Here is a 13,954-nt window from a genome sequence, read left to right on the forward strand (position 1 = left end):
AATTACAGTGCAGACATCCAAGGAACCCATAGGACAAACTTGGTCACGTAATTTTTTTTAGAAGGAAACACGTTTTCAATCAAATAAAAAAAAATATATATATACCCATTATTTATATGGAAGCTTCAGGCAGCCTTTTTTTCATCAGTTTTAATGCTGCAGGAACCAGAGGCTGCCTATTCATCCCATTATATTAGTGGACTTCTAAAGCATCATTTTCAATTGTTGCACCACATTAAGGCCTCTTTCATACGGAGCGGACCGTTTTTGTGTCCGCTCCGTGTGTATCCGTCGGCTCAGCGGAGATCCCCGCTGAGCTGTCGGCGGACAGGGCGGTCCCCGCACACAGTGCAGAGACCGCCCTGTCTCTCCCCTATGGGGAATCGGATGAAGACGGACCGTCTGTCTACGGACTTGTTATAAACGGACAAACGGTCCGCTAATGTGAAAGGGGCCTAACTCTGATGTTTGTTTTACCGTCAATGGTTTTGAAGCAGAGTTGGGCGTGTTGCTGACGTTTCTTAGGTTTAAAATGCCTTGAAAAAGCCATTTGGTCCAAACAATGGAGAGCAACACAGCGGGGGCCACACCTTATTACATGACGCCACTGAGTAAAAGGTTACTGGCAATTAAAATGTTAATTATTCATGGTGTATGAGGTTTGCCAGTAGTGGAGAGAACCACATTTCACTTTAAAAGGATGCCAGATTTCCGCTGCGGCGAGAAGCTGTATTCTCATTTATCAGAATCTCATTTTCACACAGAAGAGAGCTGCTCTCCTCGTTCCCATTTAAGTGTTCATAGATATTGTTGGATAGATTCCCATTCACGATTCGTTCATCTTTTCTCAGGGAAACCGGAAGGCTGGACAAGGTGAAAGAAACATCTTTGAAGGCGTGCAATAAAAAGATGCCGATAATAATGGTTAAGAAGCCACTAAAGGTCCCAATCATGTCATTAGCAGCCATATGTTGCCATTCTTTGAACAGGATGGCAGAGCATGTAAGCACTGAGGTGGTAAAGAACACATAGTAAACTGGAGTCACTAGGGAGGTGTTAAATATATCCAAAGCTCGGTTTAGAAAGTTTATCTGAGTGCTTACACAAACTATAAGGCTGACCAATAAGATCCAGGCCAAGGGATTCCTCAGGACATGCTCTCCAGCAAAGAATCCTTTAATAGCAATTCCTAATCCTTTGACACAGGAAACAGAAAGGGCTCCAATGACCGAGCAGATGGAAATATACACCAAAAGATTGGATTGTCCATGACTTGGTCCCACCACAAAAATGAGAATCAGTGATACAATGATAACTGCTGTTGCAAAGAGCACAAAACCTAAAGAACAGAAAAATAATGCATTACATACTTGTCACTTTTCGTTTTTTTAATGGCAGTGATATTTATTGCGTTTGTATATTTGCACACATATGCATTCTTCCATATCCTACACGCAAAGGTATACAATTATAATGAAGCCTGGCTGAAATGCATGTTCTTGCATTACACAGAATATATATATATATATATATATATATATATATATATCACACCCTTTCTCCACTCATGTGCATCCCTTCCCTTAAAGTGGTAATAAACCCAAAACACAAAAAATGACATACTGCAGCTTACCAATCCTTAGATGTGGTGGCTGCTTTCGTTTTTTTTTTTTTTTTTTTAGGCTTTCTACCTTTGTTCAGCCTGGTGATCCAGCCAGTAACACATTTCCTGTCGTAAACTTTTTTTTTTTGGTCAACCAGCCAATCGAAAATAAATGAAAAAAAAAAAACCTGACAGATCCCTGCATCACACATAGTTGTGTGCATATCCAGCTTCATACTACAAAAACAGCTGTAGGGAGTTTATGATAAAAAATTATTCAAACACAGCAAAGTTCCACTGAGAACGCATAACATGTTTTTTTCACATCGAACTCTACAAAAACCAAATACATTTTCCATGGTGCAAAGACCAGATCTGATCTCTCAAAGTTGTGGTGTGCCAACAAGGGGTTCTTGGAGTAATTCATCCCGCAAATGCTAAATAAATCCATCTAGACTCTCTATGCAAGGTCTCATAATTTGAACTATTAATTTACAGCAAGACATCTGCCAAGCCTAAATCTCTTTAAAGTAGACCTGAACGCAAAGTGAAGATCTACTATCTAAAACCGTGTTTCCCAGTCCTCAAGGTGCTCCGACAGGTCATGTTTTCAGGATTTCCTTCAGATGAAACAGCTGTGGTAATTACTAAAAGGCAATGAAACTGATCAAATCACCTGTGCAAAATAATGGAAAGCCTGAAAACCTGACCTGTCGGGGCGCCTTGAGGACTGGAGTTGAGAAGCACTGATCTAAAAGGTCTTCATTTAGTTTTGAATTTCTCCTCTAAAACCACAGTGCACTTCCCGGTATGCAAGTTTCTGTAGCCTTAGGGCTCTTTCACACGGAGCGGATCTGTATTGATCCGCCCTGTGTGTGTCCGTCGGCTCAGCGGGGATCATCCGTAAATCCCTGCTGAGCTGTCGGCGGACCCCGCACACTGTGCAGAGCCCGCCCTGTCTTTCCTCCGTAAACGGACTTGTAAAAAACGGTCCGTTCGTCCGCCCGTGTGAAAGGGCCCTTATAGTTGTAGATCTGCATAATAAAAGAGGCACTGCCATCACATAAGATTTGCAGTAAGAATTGGTGATGTCAATACACTTCAGCTCACTGTTCTTGCTGAAGAGGAAGCTGTACCCGAGGGCTCTCTGGTTTTGGATTCTGTCCATCTGTGATTCCTGCACCATTCCTAATAATTCTTATTCTTTACACCACCAGTTATGGTGGAGGGACAACTCTAACATGAGGAAGCAAGGCTACTCCTTCAGAAAGAAGGTCACCTCCAAACAGAGACACAACACAGAGCAAGACATGGTAAGTCACCAACGGGGAAAAGATTAGTCTTGCATTTTTTGGGCACAGCTTCTACAGCTCCGGTTTCCTTTACAGGTCCGCACATAAAAATGGATCGGTACTAAATTAAAAGATTGAATTAATTAGAAAAACAAAACCTACAAAAGAAACAAAATAAAGAACTGTAAAATTACCTCAACCCATTCTCTACATTAAAAAGATTAAAAAAAAAGTGATCAGCCAGCCCCCTTTCATACCCGATGCGTTTTTCAGGCGCTTTAGCGCTTAAAATAGCGCCTGTAAAAAGCCGCAGCTGCAAACCCAATGTAAAATCCAGAGTGCAGCTTGTTTGCAGCGCTTTAGGAGCGGCGAATACACCGCTCCTAAAGCACCCCTGCCCATTGAAATCTATAAACAGTGCCAGCAAAGCGCCGCTTTTAACCCCTTTTCGGCCACTAGCGGGGGTTAAAAACGCCCTGCTAGCATCCGAAAAGCGCCACAAAAAAAAACGATAAAGCGCAGCTAAAAATACCACCCGGGCACTGGCAGTGTGAAAGCCCTTAATAGTTACCCGAGTCGGATCTTGATCCAGAGCTGTGCCCAAGGGTAGCAGCATGCACCTCTCTCTCTCTCTCTCCTCAGTGGACATTGAAGCCATTGGTTCCTGCTGCCGTCAATCAAATCCAGTAAGGGGGAGCTGGGAACACTGTGTGTCAACAGATTAGCCGATTGAAAAAAGGCTTGTTTTCCAGCAAGATCACTCAACAGAAGTTAGCCTCTGTTGAACAGACAGCAGTACACATGTACTGAAAGTTGTCTGGTTCCTGCTGAACTGGCCGACTTTCAATATGTCTGTACTGGGATTTAGGAGGTCTGCATTCTGAATAAAGTAGTAAAGCAGACAGCTTTGGACAACAGCATTGCCAGTCTGGAGAGAGGGCGTTAGATACACTAGCAGATTTAGATGGACTGAACGCCAGCCAACACCCCACAGCTTTTTCCTTTTGGGACAAAAGTTTTACATAAATATATTGCCGTCATTGTTAAATGATTAGTCTCAAACACCCAAAAAGCTACTATGTCTGGACGGTTTGGTCTGCTAAAGAAGGTAGAAAAATAACAGATTTACTGTCTGGAACACAAGGTGAAAATCTAATGCAGCCAACACAAGGTGAAAATCTAATGCAGCCACCACATCTAAATCCAAGAAATTTTTATTTTAGGTTTAATTCTGCTTTAAAAAGTTTATGCCACTTTTTTGTGTGTTGCTGTTGTGGTGTTTTACATGTGGAAGCATTTATCCCAGTGGAGGATGCGTTTTGCTGGAAACTGCACTAGGGTGTGGATTTAGCCTTAGCAAATTCTTTTTTTTTTTTTTTTTTTTCCACTTCAGACAACAACCTTATAGAGTGTGCGTTTATGCGCTCATGTTCCCTTTGCCAGCCCTTAGCGCCTCTAATCGGGTTTCGCATCATTAGTGTGATCATTGTTCTTGAATAGCCATTTCTCTTACGAAAATATGTAGATTACATACTTTCTCTTTTTTTTTTTTTTTTAAGGTATCAGATTCCAAGAAAAAAAAAAAAGAAGTAATATTACAATTCCTTCACCCAGTTCCTCCCTCCCCCCCTCCCTCCTCTCCCCCCTCCCCCCATCTCACCAAAGACAATCCAAAATACCTCCTGATGCCATTGTCTAGTTTTAATTAGTCTTTAGGTCTCGGCCCTGAGTTTTTCTGCATAGCTCCAAGATTTCTTAAATTTCCTCCAGTTATCCCACTTCTTATCTTGAGCTATGTTATTGCCTTCAACTCCTTCTCTTATTTCTTCCATTCTATATGTCTCTTCCACGGAGTCAATCCATTCCCAGATTGAGGGACATTCTACCTCCTGCCATTTTCTCGGTATTATCTTTTTAGCGGCATTTAAGAGATGTGGAACTAAGGTTTTCTTATAGTTTTTAATGTTTTCCTCTCCTCCATGAAACAGTACCACCCAAGGATCCAGTTTAATTTTTCCTTTTGTTATCTCTTCAATGCATCCCAGAATTTTTTTCCAAAACTCCTCTACTTTAGGGCATTTCCACCACAGGTGGGCCATGGTTCCCAGGGTCCTACATCCCCTCCAGCACTCTCCCGTTTGTTCGTCATTAAATTTTGATAATTTGTCCGGGGTCATGTACCACCCAGTCAAGCATTTATAGCTCATCTCAGCTGTACGGCTATCTACTGCCGAGGAATGGGCTAGTGTCAGCATTTTTTCTATTGTGCTCCTATCCCGTTTTGATCCTAATTCCCTCTCCCATTTTTTGACGAAAGGAGGGACCATCGGCTCGTCCACCTTTAACAGGATCTTATATAGTTTAGAGATGGTTCCCTTGACCCTCTCTGATGTACATAATTTTTCCAAATCAGATAGCCGCTCCCCTGACCTCAGTGGATGCGGCAATCTTTGTATAAATTGGTATCTCCATTCGTCAATTACTAAAAAAATATTTTTTTTCTCTTTTAATTCTTGCAGTGTTGCAATGTGCCCATCTTTTATTACGTCTCTTAATTGGGTCGTGTCTTTTTTTATCCAGTTTCCTCCAACCTGTGATTTGCCCGGTGCAAAATAGTCATTTTTTAGTGCAACTAGTGGTGAATTAAATTCCTTTTCAATTTTTTTATACGTAATATCCCAGATTTTTTGTGCATTTTTAGTGATCTCATGTGTGTTCTTATCAAGTGTCCTATATTGAGGGGGGTTCCATATAATTTTATTGAGACTTGCCTTTGACATTTCATTTTCTATGTTAACCCACCTCTTTTCCTTGCTGGCCCTAGCCCACTCAACTACCCTTGACAAGATCGCCGCCTCGTAGTATGTTTTAATATCTGGTACTGCTAGTCCTCCATTTATTTTAGGTTGTCTTAGGGTCTGGAAAGATATTCTGTGTTTCTTATTTCTCCAAATGAAGTTCATAATCTGTTTTTTGAGAGCTGAGAAGAGTATTCCAGGCAAACTTATAGGTATCATCTGGAACTTGTAGGTAATCTTTGGTAGAATTACCATTTTACAAAAGTTTATTCGTCCTATCCAGGATAATGGTCTATTTTTTATCCTCCCCATTTCCTCCATAATTTCATTTAACAAAGGAATAAAATTTTTCTCATACATTTTTTTAGTTGATTTTACTAGAAAAATACCGAGATACCTGAGTGCGTTCACCCAGGAAAATCGGTATTTCAGCTTTAAATCTCTTTCATCTCGTCTGACCACATTAAAACTTAAGATCTCGGTTTTGGCTACATTGATTTTGAAATTTGATATTTCCCCGTATAGCGTGCATAGATCTAATAAATTTGGGATTGAGGTTTTAGGGTCCGACAAATAGAAGAGGACGTCATCGGCAAATGCCGAGAGTTTGTGTTCGTCCTCCCCTATTTTAATTCCTCTTATGTCTGAACACCTGCGTATCCTGGCTAATAGTGGTTCCAAAGAAAGCACGAACAAGAGTGGAGACAGGGGACATCCCTGCCTAGTACCGTTTTTCATTGTCAGATCTTGTGATAAACTACCATTTATTTGTATTTTTGCCCTCGGTTCCTGATAGAGGGTTGTTATCCACTCTCTCATCCTTTGTCCAAACCCCACTTCCTCCAGGGTACGTAACATGAATCCCCAGTCTACCCTGTCGAATGCCTTTTCCGCATCTATCGACAGGAGTAGACTGGGAGATCCGGTCGTTTTCATTTTTTGCATTATCAACAGTGCTCTGACTCCGTTATCCTTCCCCTCTCTTCCCTGGATAAACCCTGTCTGGTCTGGGTGTATCAATTTTGCCATTTCTTGTTTTAATCTCTCGGCCAAGATCTTTGCAAACAGTTTTACATCTGTATTTAACAGAGATATTGGTCGATACCCGGAGCAATCTCCTTTATCCTTGCCCTCCTTGTGGATAACTGTTATAATAGCCTCTGAAGCCTCCCGGCTTAAGAAGAAATCTCTACCCAATCCATTGAAGTATTGGCATAATTTTGGTAGAAGAATCTCCCTACATTTTTTATAATACAAGATAGTGAAGCCGTCGGGCCCCGGACTTTTCCCTGTTGCAGTGTCGGCTAGTGCTGTATTAATCTCTTTTTCCGATATTGGTCTATCCATGGCATATGCCCCGCTTCTATTTATTTTTGGCAGCCTAGCTTCCCTCAGAAAATTTACAGTTTTCTTGATTTTTTTCTCCCTCCTGCTCCTTCTTTTGTTCTACCGAATAGAGTCTTTCGTAATAACACCTGAAGGTCTCCGCAATATCCTTTGTTGTATGCATCGTCTCTCCATTTTCGTTTTTAATTTTTTCTATATAGTTTTTTGATTTCTTTTTCTGGACTATTCTTGCTAAGTGTTTATTAGTTTTATTTCCCCACAAATATCTTTCCCTAGCAATTGATTTAAATTCCTTTCGGGTTTCTTGTTCCATAATATCCTTAAATTCATTTCGTTTGTTGACCAGTTTCAGATACAGATCACGTTGTTTCCCTGTTTTTTTATGTTCCTGTTCTAAGAGGAAGATCTTTGATTAGTTCTTCTTTTTTCCTATTCTTTTCTTTTTTTTTCCTTGCTCCTTCCGAGATCAGGGTTCCTCTTATCACTGCCTTGTGGGCGTCCCATAGTGTTGCCACTGAGACTTCCTCTATCTCGTTTAACGTGAAATACTCTTCCAGCTCCTTTTTTACCCTTGTTAGACTGGTCTCCTCTATCAGCAAGTGTTCGTCTAACCTCCAATTTTGTTTAGGTCTCAGGTTTCCTGAGATATCTATTATAATACTTACTGGCGCATGATCAGAGATCGTCATAGTTTCTATTTTTGTCTCAACCACTGTATCTAAGGTCCTGTGATCCACCAATATGTGGTCGATCCTTGAGTAGGTCCCATGGACCGAGGAGTAAAAAGTGTAATCCCGTTGGTCAGGGTTAAAGACTCTCCACGTGTCAATCAACTGACTCCTAAACAAAGCATCCCTAAGCTTTCTCAACTGTGTGCACCGAACACTCGATGTCTGGGATGTCTTATCTATTTTTGGGTTGATACATAGGTTGAAGTCTCCTCCCATAATTACTCTTCCTCTCCTAAAATCTGCTAGTTTCCCTAGTATTCCCAAAATAAAATTTTACAGGTAAGACATTTGGGGCGTAGATATTTACTAGAGTATATTCCAATTCCTCCAGTCTTCCTCTCAGAAAAAGGAATCTCCCCTCTGGGTCTGTCAGTCTATCGGTTACTTCAAACCGTACCCTTTTAGAGATTCCGATTGCTATCCCTCTAGCTCTTTTAGAGATGGTATCCCCATAATACCAAATAGGGAGGTCTGGTGCATGTAATCTAATATTTGATCCTAGGGTAATATGCGTTTCCTGTAGGAAGGCGATGTCTGCTTTATATCCCTTCAATTCCCTGAGGACCTTGTGTCTCTTGGTTGGACTATTGAGACCTTTTACATTATAAGATATACATTTAATTTGTGGCATCTTTGGTCTTTTCCCTTTATCTGATTATTTTGGTGAGATAGGTCCCCTCCCCTCCCCTCCCTCTCCCCCCTCTCCCCCACTCCCTCCCCCTTCCCTCCTCTCTCCCCTTTCGGCCATTTGTTGGCCACTGAACCGTCCTCCATGTCTGGTCCAGTTTTCTCTAGGTGGGGTCCTGGGGTAACCTCCCCTCCGCTCCAATTCTGGAGCGGGGGAGAGGGGGGACGGGTAGATCCCCGACCACCGGGTTTCACCGCAGGAAAAAAACCAAGAACAAAAAAGGTAAAGGGAAGGAAAAAGGAAAAGAAAATAAACAAATAACCGAGAACAAAGTTCTCTATAAATAGATCCTTGTAGATTCACTAATCTTTCTCCCTCTCTTACTCCCTCTCCTCTATTCCCACCCTGGTAAATCAGGGATCTGGATATCCAATTTTTTACAAAATTCTTCTAGGTCCTCCGGGAATCTAAGTATCGTCGATCTTCCGTCTTTTGTGCCGATCAGACATGCCGGATGTCCCCAAGTATATTTTATGTTTAGATCTATCATCTGTTTTAACAGTGGTTTCAGTGCTCGTCGTCTTGCTAGAGTCTCAGCCGATAGATCCGAGAATATCTGTAACTCTATCCCCTCGAGGACTATCGGGGGTTGGCCCCTCAGTTTCTTCCACACTTTTTCTTTGTCCTCATAGAGTCGGAACCTAACTATGACATCTCTTGTAAGCTCTGCGCTGGCTCTTTGTGGGTTCCCCACTCTATGGACCCTTTCGATCCTGATGGGATCTTCTATTGGTTTTTCCAGGAGGGGGTTGAAAATCTTCCTCATTATTTTCCTGAGGTCTTCTCCCCTTTCCTCTGGGATTGACCTTATCCTCAAATTTTGTCTACGGTTTCTGTTCTCTTGATCTTCTATTTTGTAGAGGATAAGTCTCTGCTGTCTTTGTGTCTGGTCTATTTGGTCTTTTATTCCTTTAACTTCTTGTTCTACCGTCTCTGTTCGTTCTTCTATTGTAACTATTCTGGTCATGAAGTGTCCAAGGTCTGTGCGTAAGTTCTGAATTTCCCCTTTAATTTCCTCCTTGATCGCCGTTTCCATCCTTCGCAGCATCTCTGCGATTTCCCCGTTTAACGGGGGCTGTATGTCTGGTCGATGTTCCTTGTTCCCCCTTCCTTCGGGCCCGTGCTCTATGTTGCTTTCCTCTCTTGACTCTATTGATGTTTCACTGGTGTTTCCCCCCTGGGGTTTCTTATTGACCGATTTTTGCTCTCTGTTAGGTTGTTGTTGCTTTGTTCCTCCCTGGGTTCCTTGTGTTTGTGGACTTACTCCTTTGGTCATAAAAGGTCTAATAGAGCTTGTTGTTGCTATATTACTCGGGGTTGTTGGAGGTCCCCCCCTTGTAGACCTGCTCGTCATTCTGCTCATATTATTCTCCCTTTTTCTGATTCGTTTCCCCAGTTTGACCTTCTGCTGCCTCTTCCCCTATCTCCCCTATCTCCCCGGTCCCCTTACAGCTCTTCACCCGGTTCCCCCCTTCCTTCCAAATGGCGAGGAGAGAAATACTGGGTGGAATTCCTGTTCCCTTTTTCCTTTTTTTTTTTCCTCCCTATTTTTCGAAAATTTTCTAACTGCCCCTTTGTTACTAACTATGGACAAGCTACTCCAGAAACCGGTTTAGTAAGGGTCCAGCGATTTTGTAGTTCTCCTCGACCCGTAATCCCAGAAGTCTTTGTATGTGTGATTATCTGCCTAAGCCTAGGGGATTTGGGGGGGTCTTCTTAAAAATTTGGTATCTTGTTCGTTTTTCAAAGTTCTAGAAGTTACTCTGTGTGCTTGGTGATGGAAGGTCGTTGAATCAAAGATGGATTCACCCCTTCAAAATCATGAGGTTAATTAATTTATGGTAAAAGAGAAAAGGGAGAACCCAAAAAAGAGAAAGGGGGCATGTAAGTCTTTAGCCGCCTTATCGCTCTCCCCTTTATATCCTGCAACAGACAGGCCCCGGCACAGGCCCCGGCACTTCCTTCAGCTACGGTTTACCTGAGCCCTCTTAGAGCTTCCTCTACCCGACCTCCTCGGGGCCACCCTTTCAGGGGGTGCTTCTGGAAAAATAATGGGCTATGAGGGGGGGTCCAACCTTATCCTCAGTAATGGTGAATTTGTACTAGTACAGAAATTTGCCGTTTCCAGCTCTTTAAACGTTGTGAATTCCAACCCCGCCAAGTGCAATGTAGTACACCCAGGGATGGGGGGGGATGTCTGTGGCGTTCCTGTGTTTGTCCCAATCCTTTAGATCCCCTTGTCTGCACCATATAAAAAGCTTCTGTATGCAGATGGGGGGGTGTCCCTTATTAAAGAGTAGTGCAGCCCCCTTAAACCGTTTTTTACGGCCCCCCTTAGGTTGGACAGTCTCTCTTGGAAGGGTTATTAATGGGCACTTATCCTTGGTACATAGAACATATTGCACAGATATTGCTTCTTTCTAGTACATTAATTAGGTAGAACAGTCTCTCTTGGATAGGTTATTAATAGGTACTTATCATTGGTACATAGAACATTTTGCACTGATATTGCTTCTTTCTAGAACGTTAGCAGCCACTATGTACCATCACAGTTTTTGTTTGTGCTTTACCTCTTTGACCATACTGACACTTAATCTCATCCCCTTAAAAGTCTTTTACTTTACCTCTACTTCCTCCTCAAAGTGCTTAGTGGGGCAGAGATAGACACATATACATCGTTATAATATGAGATCCAACCTTAATCCCGGTGGTGGTGTGTATGCTCGGGTATTTCTACCGCTTCCCTAGCCTTAGCAAATTCTGAAGGAAGATTCTGCTCATTTCATAAATTTGGGGAAGCTGAAGAAAATGGGAGTTCTGTCTTCAACCACTTAAAATAGTTGCAAACTCTCACAAAAAAACAAAAAACAACTTTCAAGACAAAGGCATAATGAGCTAGTATGCATCACATATGAACTCATTATGAAATACCTTAGATTGAAGCTGCTGCAGCGTTCCCCGTACATCGCTGTGACCAGCGACATGTCTCCTGAAGTTAATTTCCGGGTTTGCAGGCTCCAGTGCTGTGATTGGCCGGAGCCGCAATGTCGTCACTCCCACACATTTCCCGAGGGAGCCGCCGATCACGGCACAGCTACTGAAATAACGGCCTGAGCGAGTTGTTTCTTCAGTGCACATGTGCTGACGTCATCAGCACATGCAGATACAGTGAATATCTCCTAAACGGTGCAAGTTTAGGAGATATTGACGGTACCCACAGGTAAGCCTTATTATAGGCTTACCTGTAGGTGAAAGTGGTTGTACAGGGTTTCCAACCACTTTAAGGACAAGCCTATTTTTTACACTTGATGGTTACAAGGTAAAAAAAAAAATTTGGCTAGAAAAGTTACTTAGAACCCCCAAACATTATATACAGTGCCTTGCGAAAGTATTTGGCCCCCTTGAACTTTGCGACCTTTTGCCACATTTCAGGCGTCAAACATAAAGATATAAAACTGTAATTTTTTTTGAAGAATCAACAACAAGTGGGACACAATCATGAAGTGGAACAAAATTTATTGGATATTTCAAACTTTTTTAACAAATAAAAAACTGAAAAATTGGGCGTGCAAAATTATTCAGCCCCCTTAAGTTAATACTTTGTAGCGCCACCTTTTGCTGCGATTACAGCTGTAAGTCGCTTGGGGTATGTCTATCAGTTTTGCACATCGAGAGACTGAAATGTTTGCCCATTCCTCCTTGCAAAACAGCTCGAGCTCAGTGAGGTGAACAGCAGTTTTCAGTTCTTTCCACAGATTCTCGATTGGATTCAGGTCTGGACTTTGACTTGGCCATTCTAACACTTGGATATGTTTATTTGTGAACCATTCCATTGTAGATTTTGCTTTATGTTTTGGATCATTGTCTTGTTGGAAGACAAATCTCCGTCCCAGTCTCCGGTCTTTTGCAGACTCCATCAGGTTTTCTTCCAGAATGGTCCTGTATTTGGCTCCATCCATCTTCCCATCAATGTTAACCATCTTCCCTGTCCCTGGTGAAGAAAAGCAGGCCCAAACCATGATGCTGCCACCACCATGTTTCACAGTGGGGATGGTGTGTTCAGGGTGATGAGCTGTGTTGCTTTTACACCAAACATAACGTTTTGCATTGTTGCCAAAAAGTTTGATTTTGGTTTCATCTGACCAGAGCACCTTCTTCCACATGTCTGGTGTGTCTCCCAGGTGGCTTGTGGCAAACTTTAAACAACACTTTTTATATATATCTCTAAGAAATGGCTTTCTTCTTGCCACTCTTCCATAAAGGCCAGATTTGTGCAGTATACTACTGATTGTTGTCCTATGGACATAGTCTCCCACCTCAGCTGTAGATCTCTGCAATTCATCCAGAGTGATCATGGGCCTCTTGGCTGCATCTCTGATCAGTCTTCTCCTTGTATGAGCTGAAAGTTTAGAGGGACGGCCAGGTCTTCGTAGATTTGCAGTGGTCCGATACTCCTTCCATTTTAATATTATCGCATGCACAGTGCTCCTTGGGATGTTTAAAGCTTGGGAAATCTTTTTGTATCCAAATCCGGCTTTAAACTTCTCCACAACAGTATCTCGGACCTGCCTGGTGTGTTCCTTGTTCTTCATGATGCTCTCTGCGCTTTAAACGGACCTCTGAGACTATCACAGTGCAGGTGCATTTATACGGAGACTTGATTACACACAGGTGGATTCTATTTATCATCATTAGTCATTTAGGTCAACATTGGATCATTCAGAGATCCTCACTGAACTTCTGGAGAGAGTTTGCTGCACTGAAAGTAAAGGGGCTGAATAATTTTGCACGCCCAATTTTTCAGTTTTTTATTTTTTTCAAAAGTTTGAAATATCCAATAAATTTTGTTCCACTTCATGATTGTGTCCCACTTGTTGATTCTTCAAAAAAAAAAAAAAATTACAGTTTTATATCTTTATGTTTGAAGCCTGAAATGTGGCAAAAGGTCGCAAAGTTCAAGGGGGCCCAATACTTTTGCAAGGCACTGTATTTATATATTATATATATATATATATATATATATATATATATATATATATATATATATATATATATATATATATATATATATATATATATATATATATATATATATTTGGGGTGCCAAGTAATTGTCGAGCAAAACACAATGTTTTCAACTTGTAAACCAAACCAAATCTCAGAAAGAAGCCCAGGGCTTAAGTGGTTAAATGGATTTTCTCTGTTTCTGTAGTATAATTAATTTAGCGATTACATCTGTAATTCACTGATCTTGTCGCCATGTATCTTTAAAATATCTAATGTGTTGTCTCTGTGCTGCCTCAATCCTTATAAATGCTATGTGGTTTGTTGCAATATCTTTGTCGCAAAAGGTAGGTGCAGCTATGCAGAAAAATAAAGTTCATCTATCTACACACACTTACCTCATTATTATTTTTTTTAAACACATATACACTATTTTTATAATAATATATACATGCCACATCTCCTGCATTTTTACCATTTAGTAGAGTTAG

At 41.5% G+C, this 13,954-nt stretch overlaps 1 protein-coding gene across 2 annotated transcripts in view; it reads right to left on the reverse strand.

The window, feature by feature from the left end:
- Nucleotides 1-414: 414 nt before the first annotated feature.
- Nucleotides 415-13,954, reverse strand: part of NIPA2 (NIPA magnesium transporter 2) — a 38,951-nt gene continuing 25,411 nt past the window's right edge. For both annotated transcript variants that reach the window (XM_040336302.1, XM_040336303.1), the window contains exon 6: nucleotides 415-1,339. In XM_040336302.1, coding sequence (XP_040192236.1) covers nucleotides 693-1,339 — 647 coding nt within the window. In that variant the 3' untranslated portion in view covers nucleotides 415-692. The remainder of the gene's footprint in view (nucleotides 1,340-13,954) is intronic.

This window comes from Rana temporaria, chromosome 2 (genome assembly GCF_905171775.1).
Source record: "Rana temporaria chromosome 2, aRanTem1.1, whole genome shotgun sequence".
Classification (NCBI taxonomy): Eukaryota; Metazoa; Chordata; class Amphibia; order Anura; family Ranidae; genus Rana; species Rana temporaria.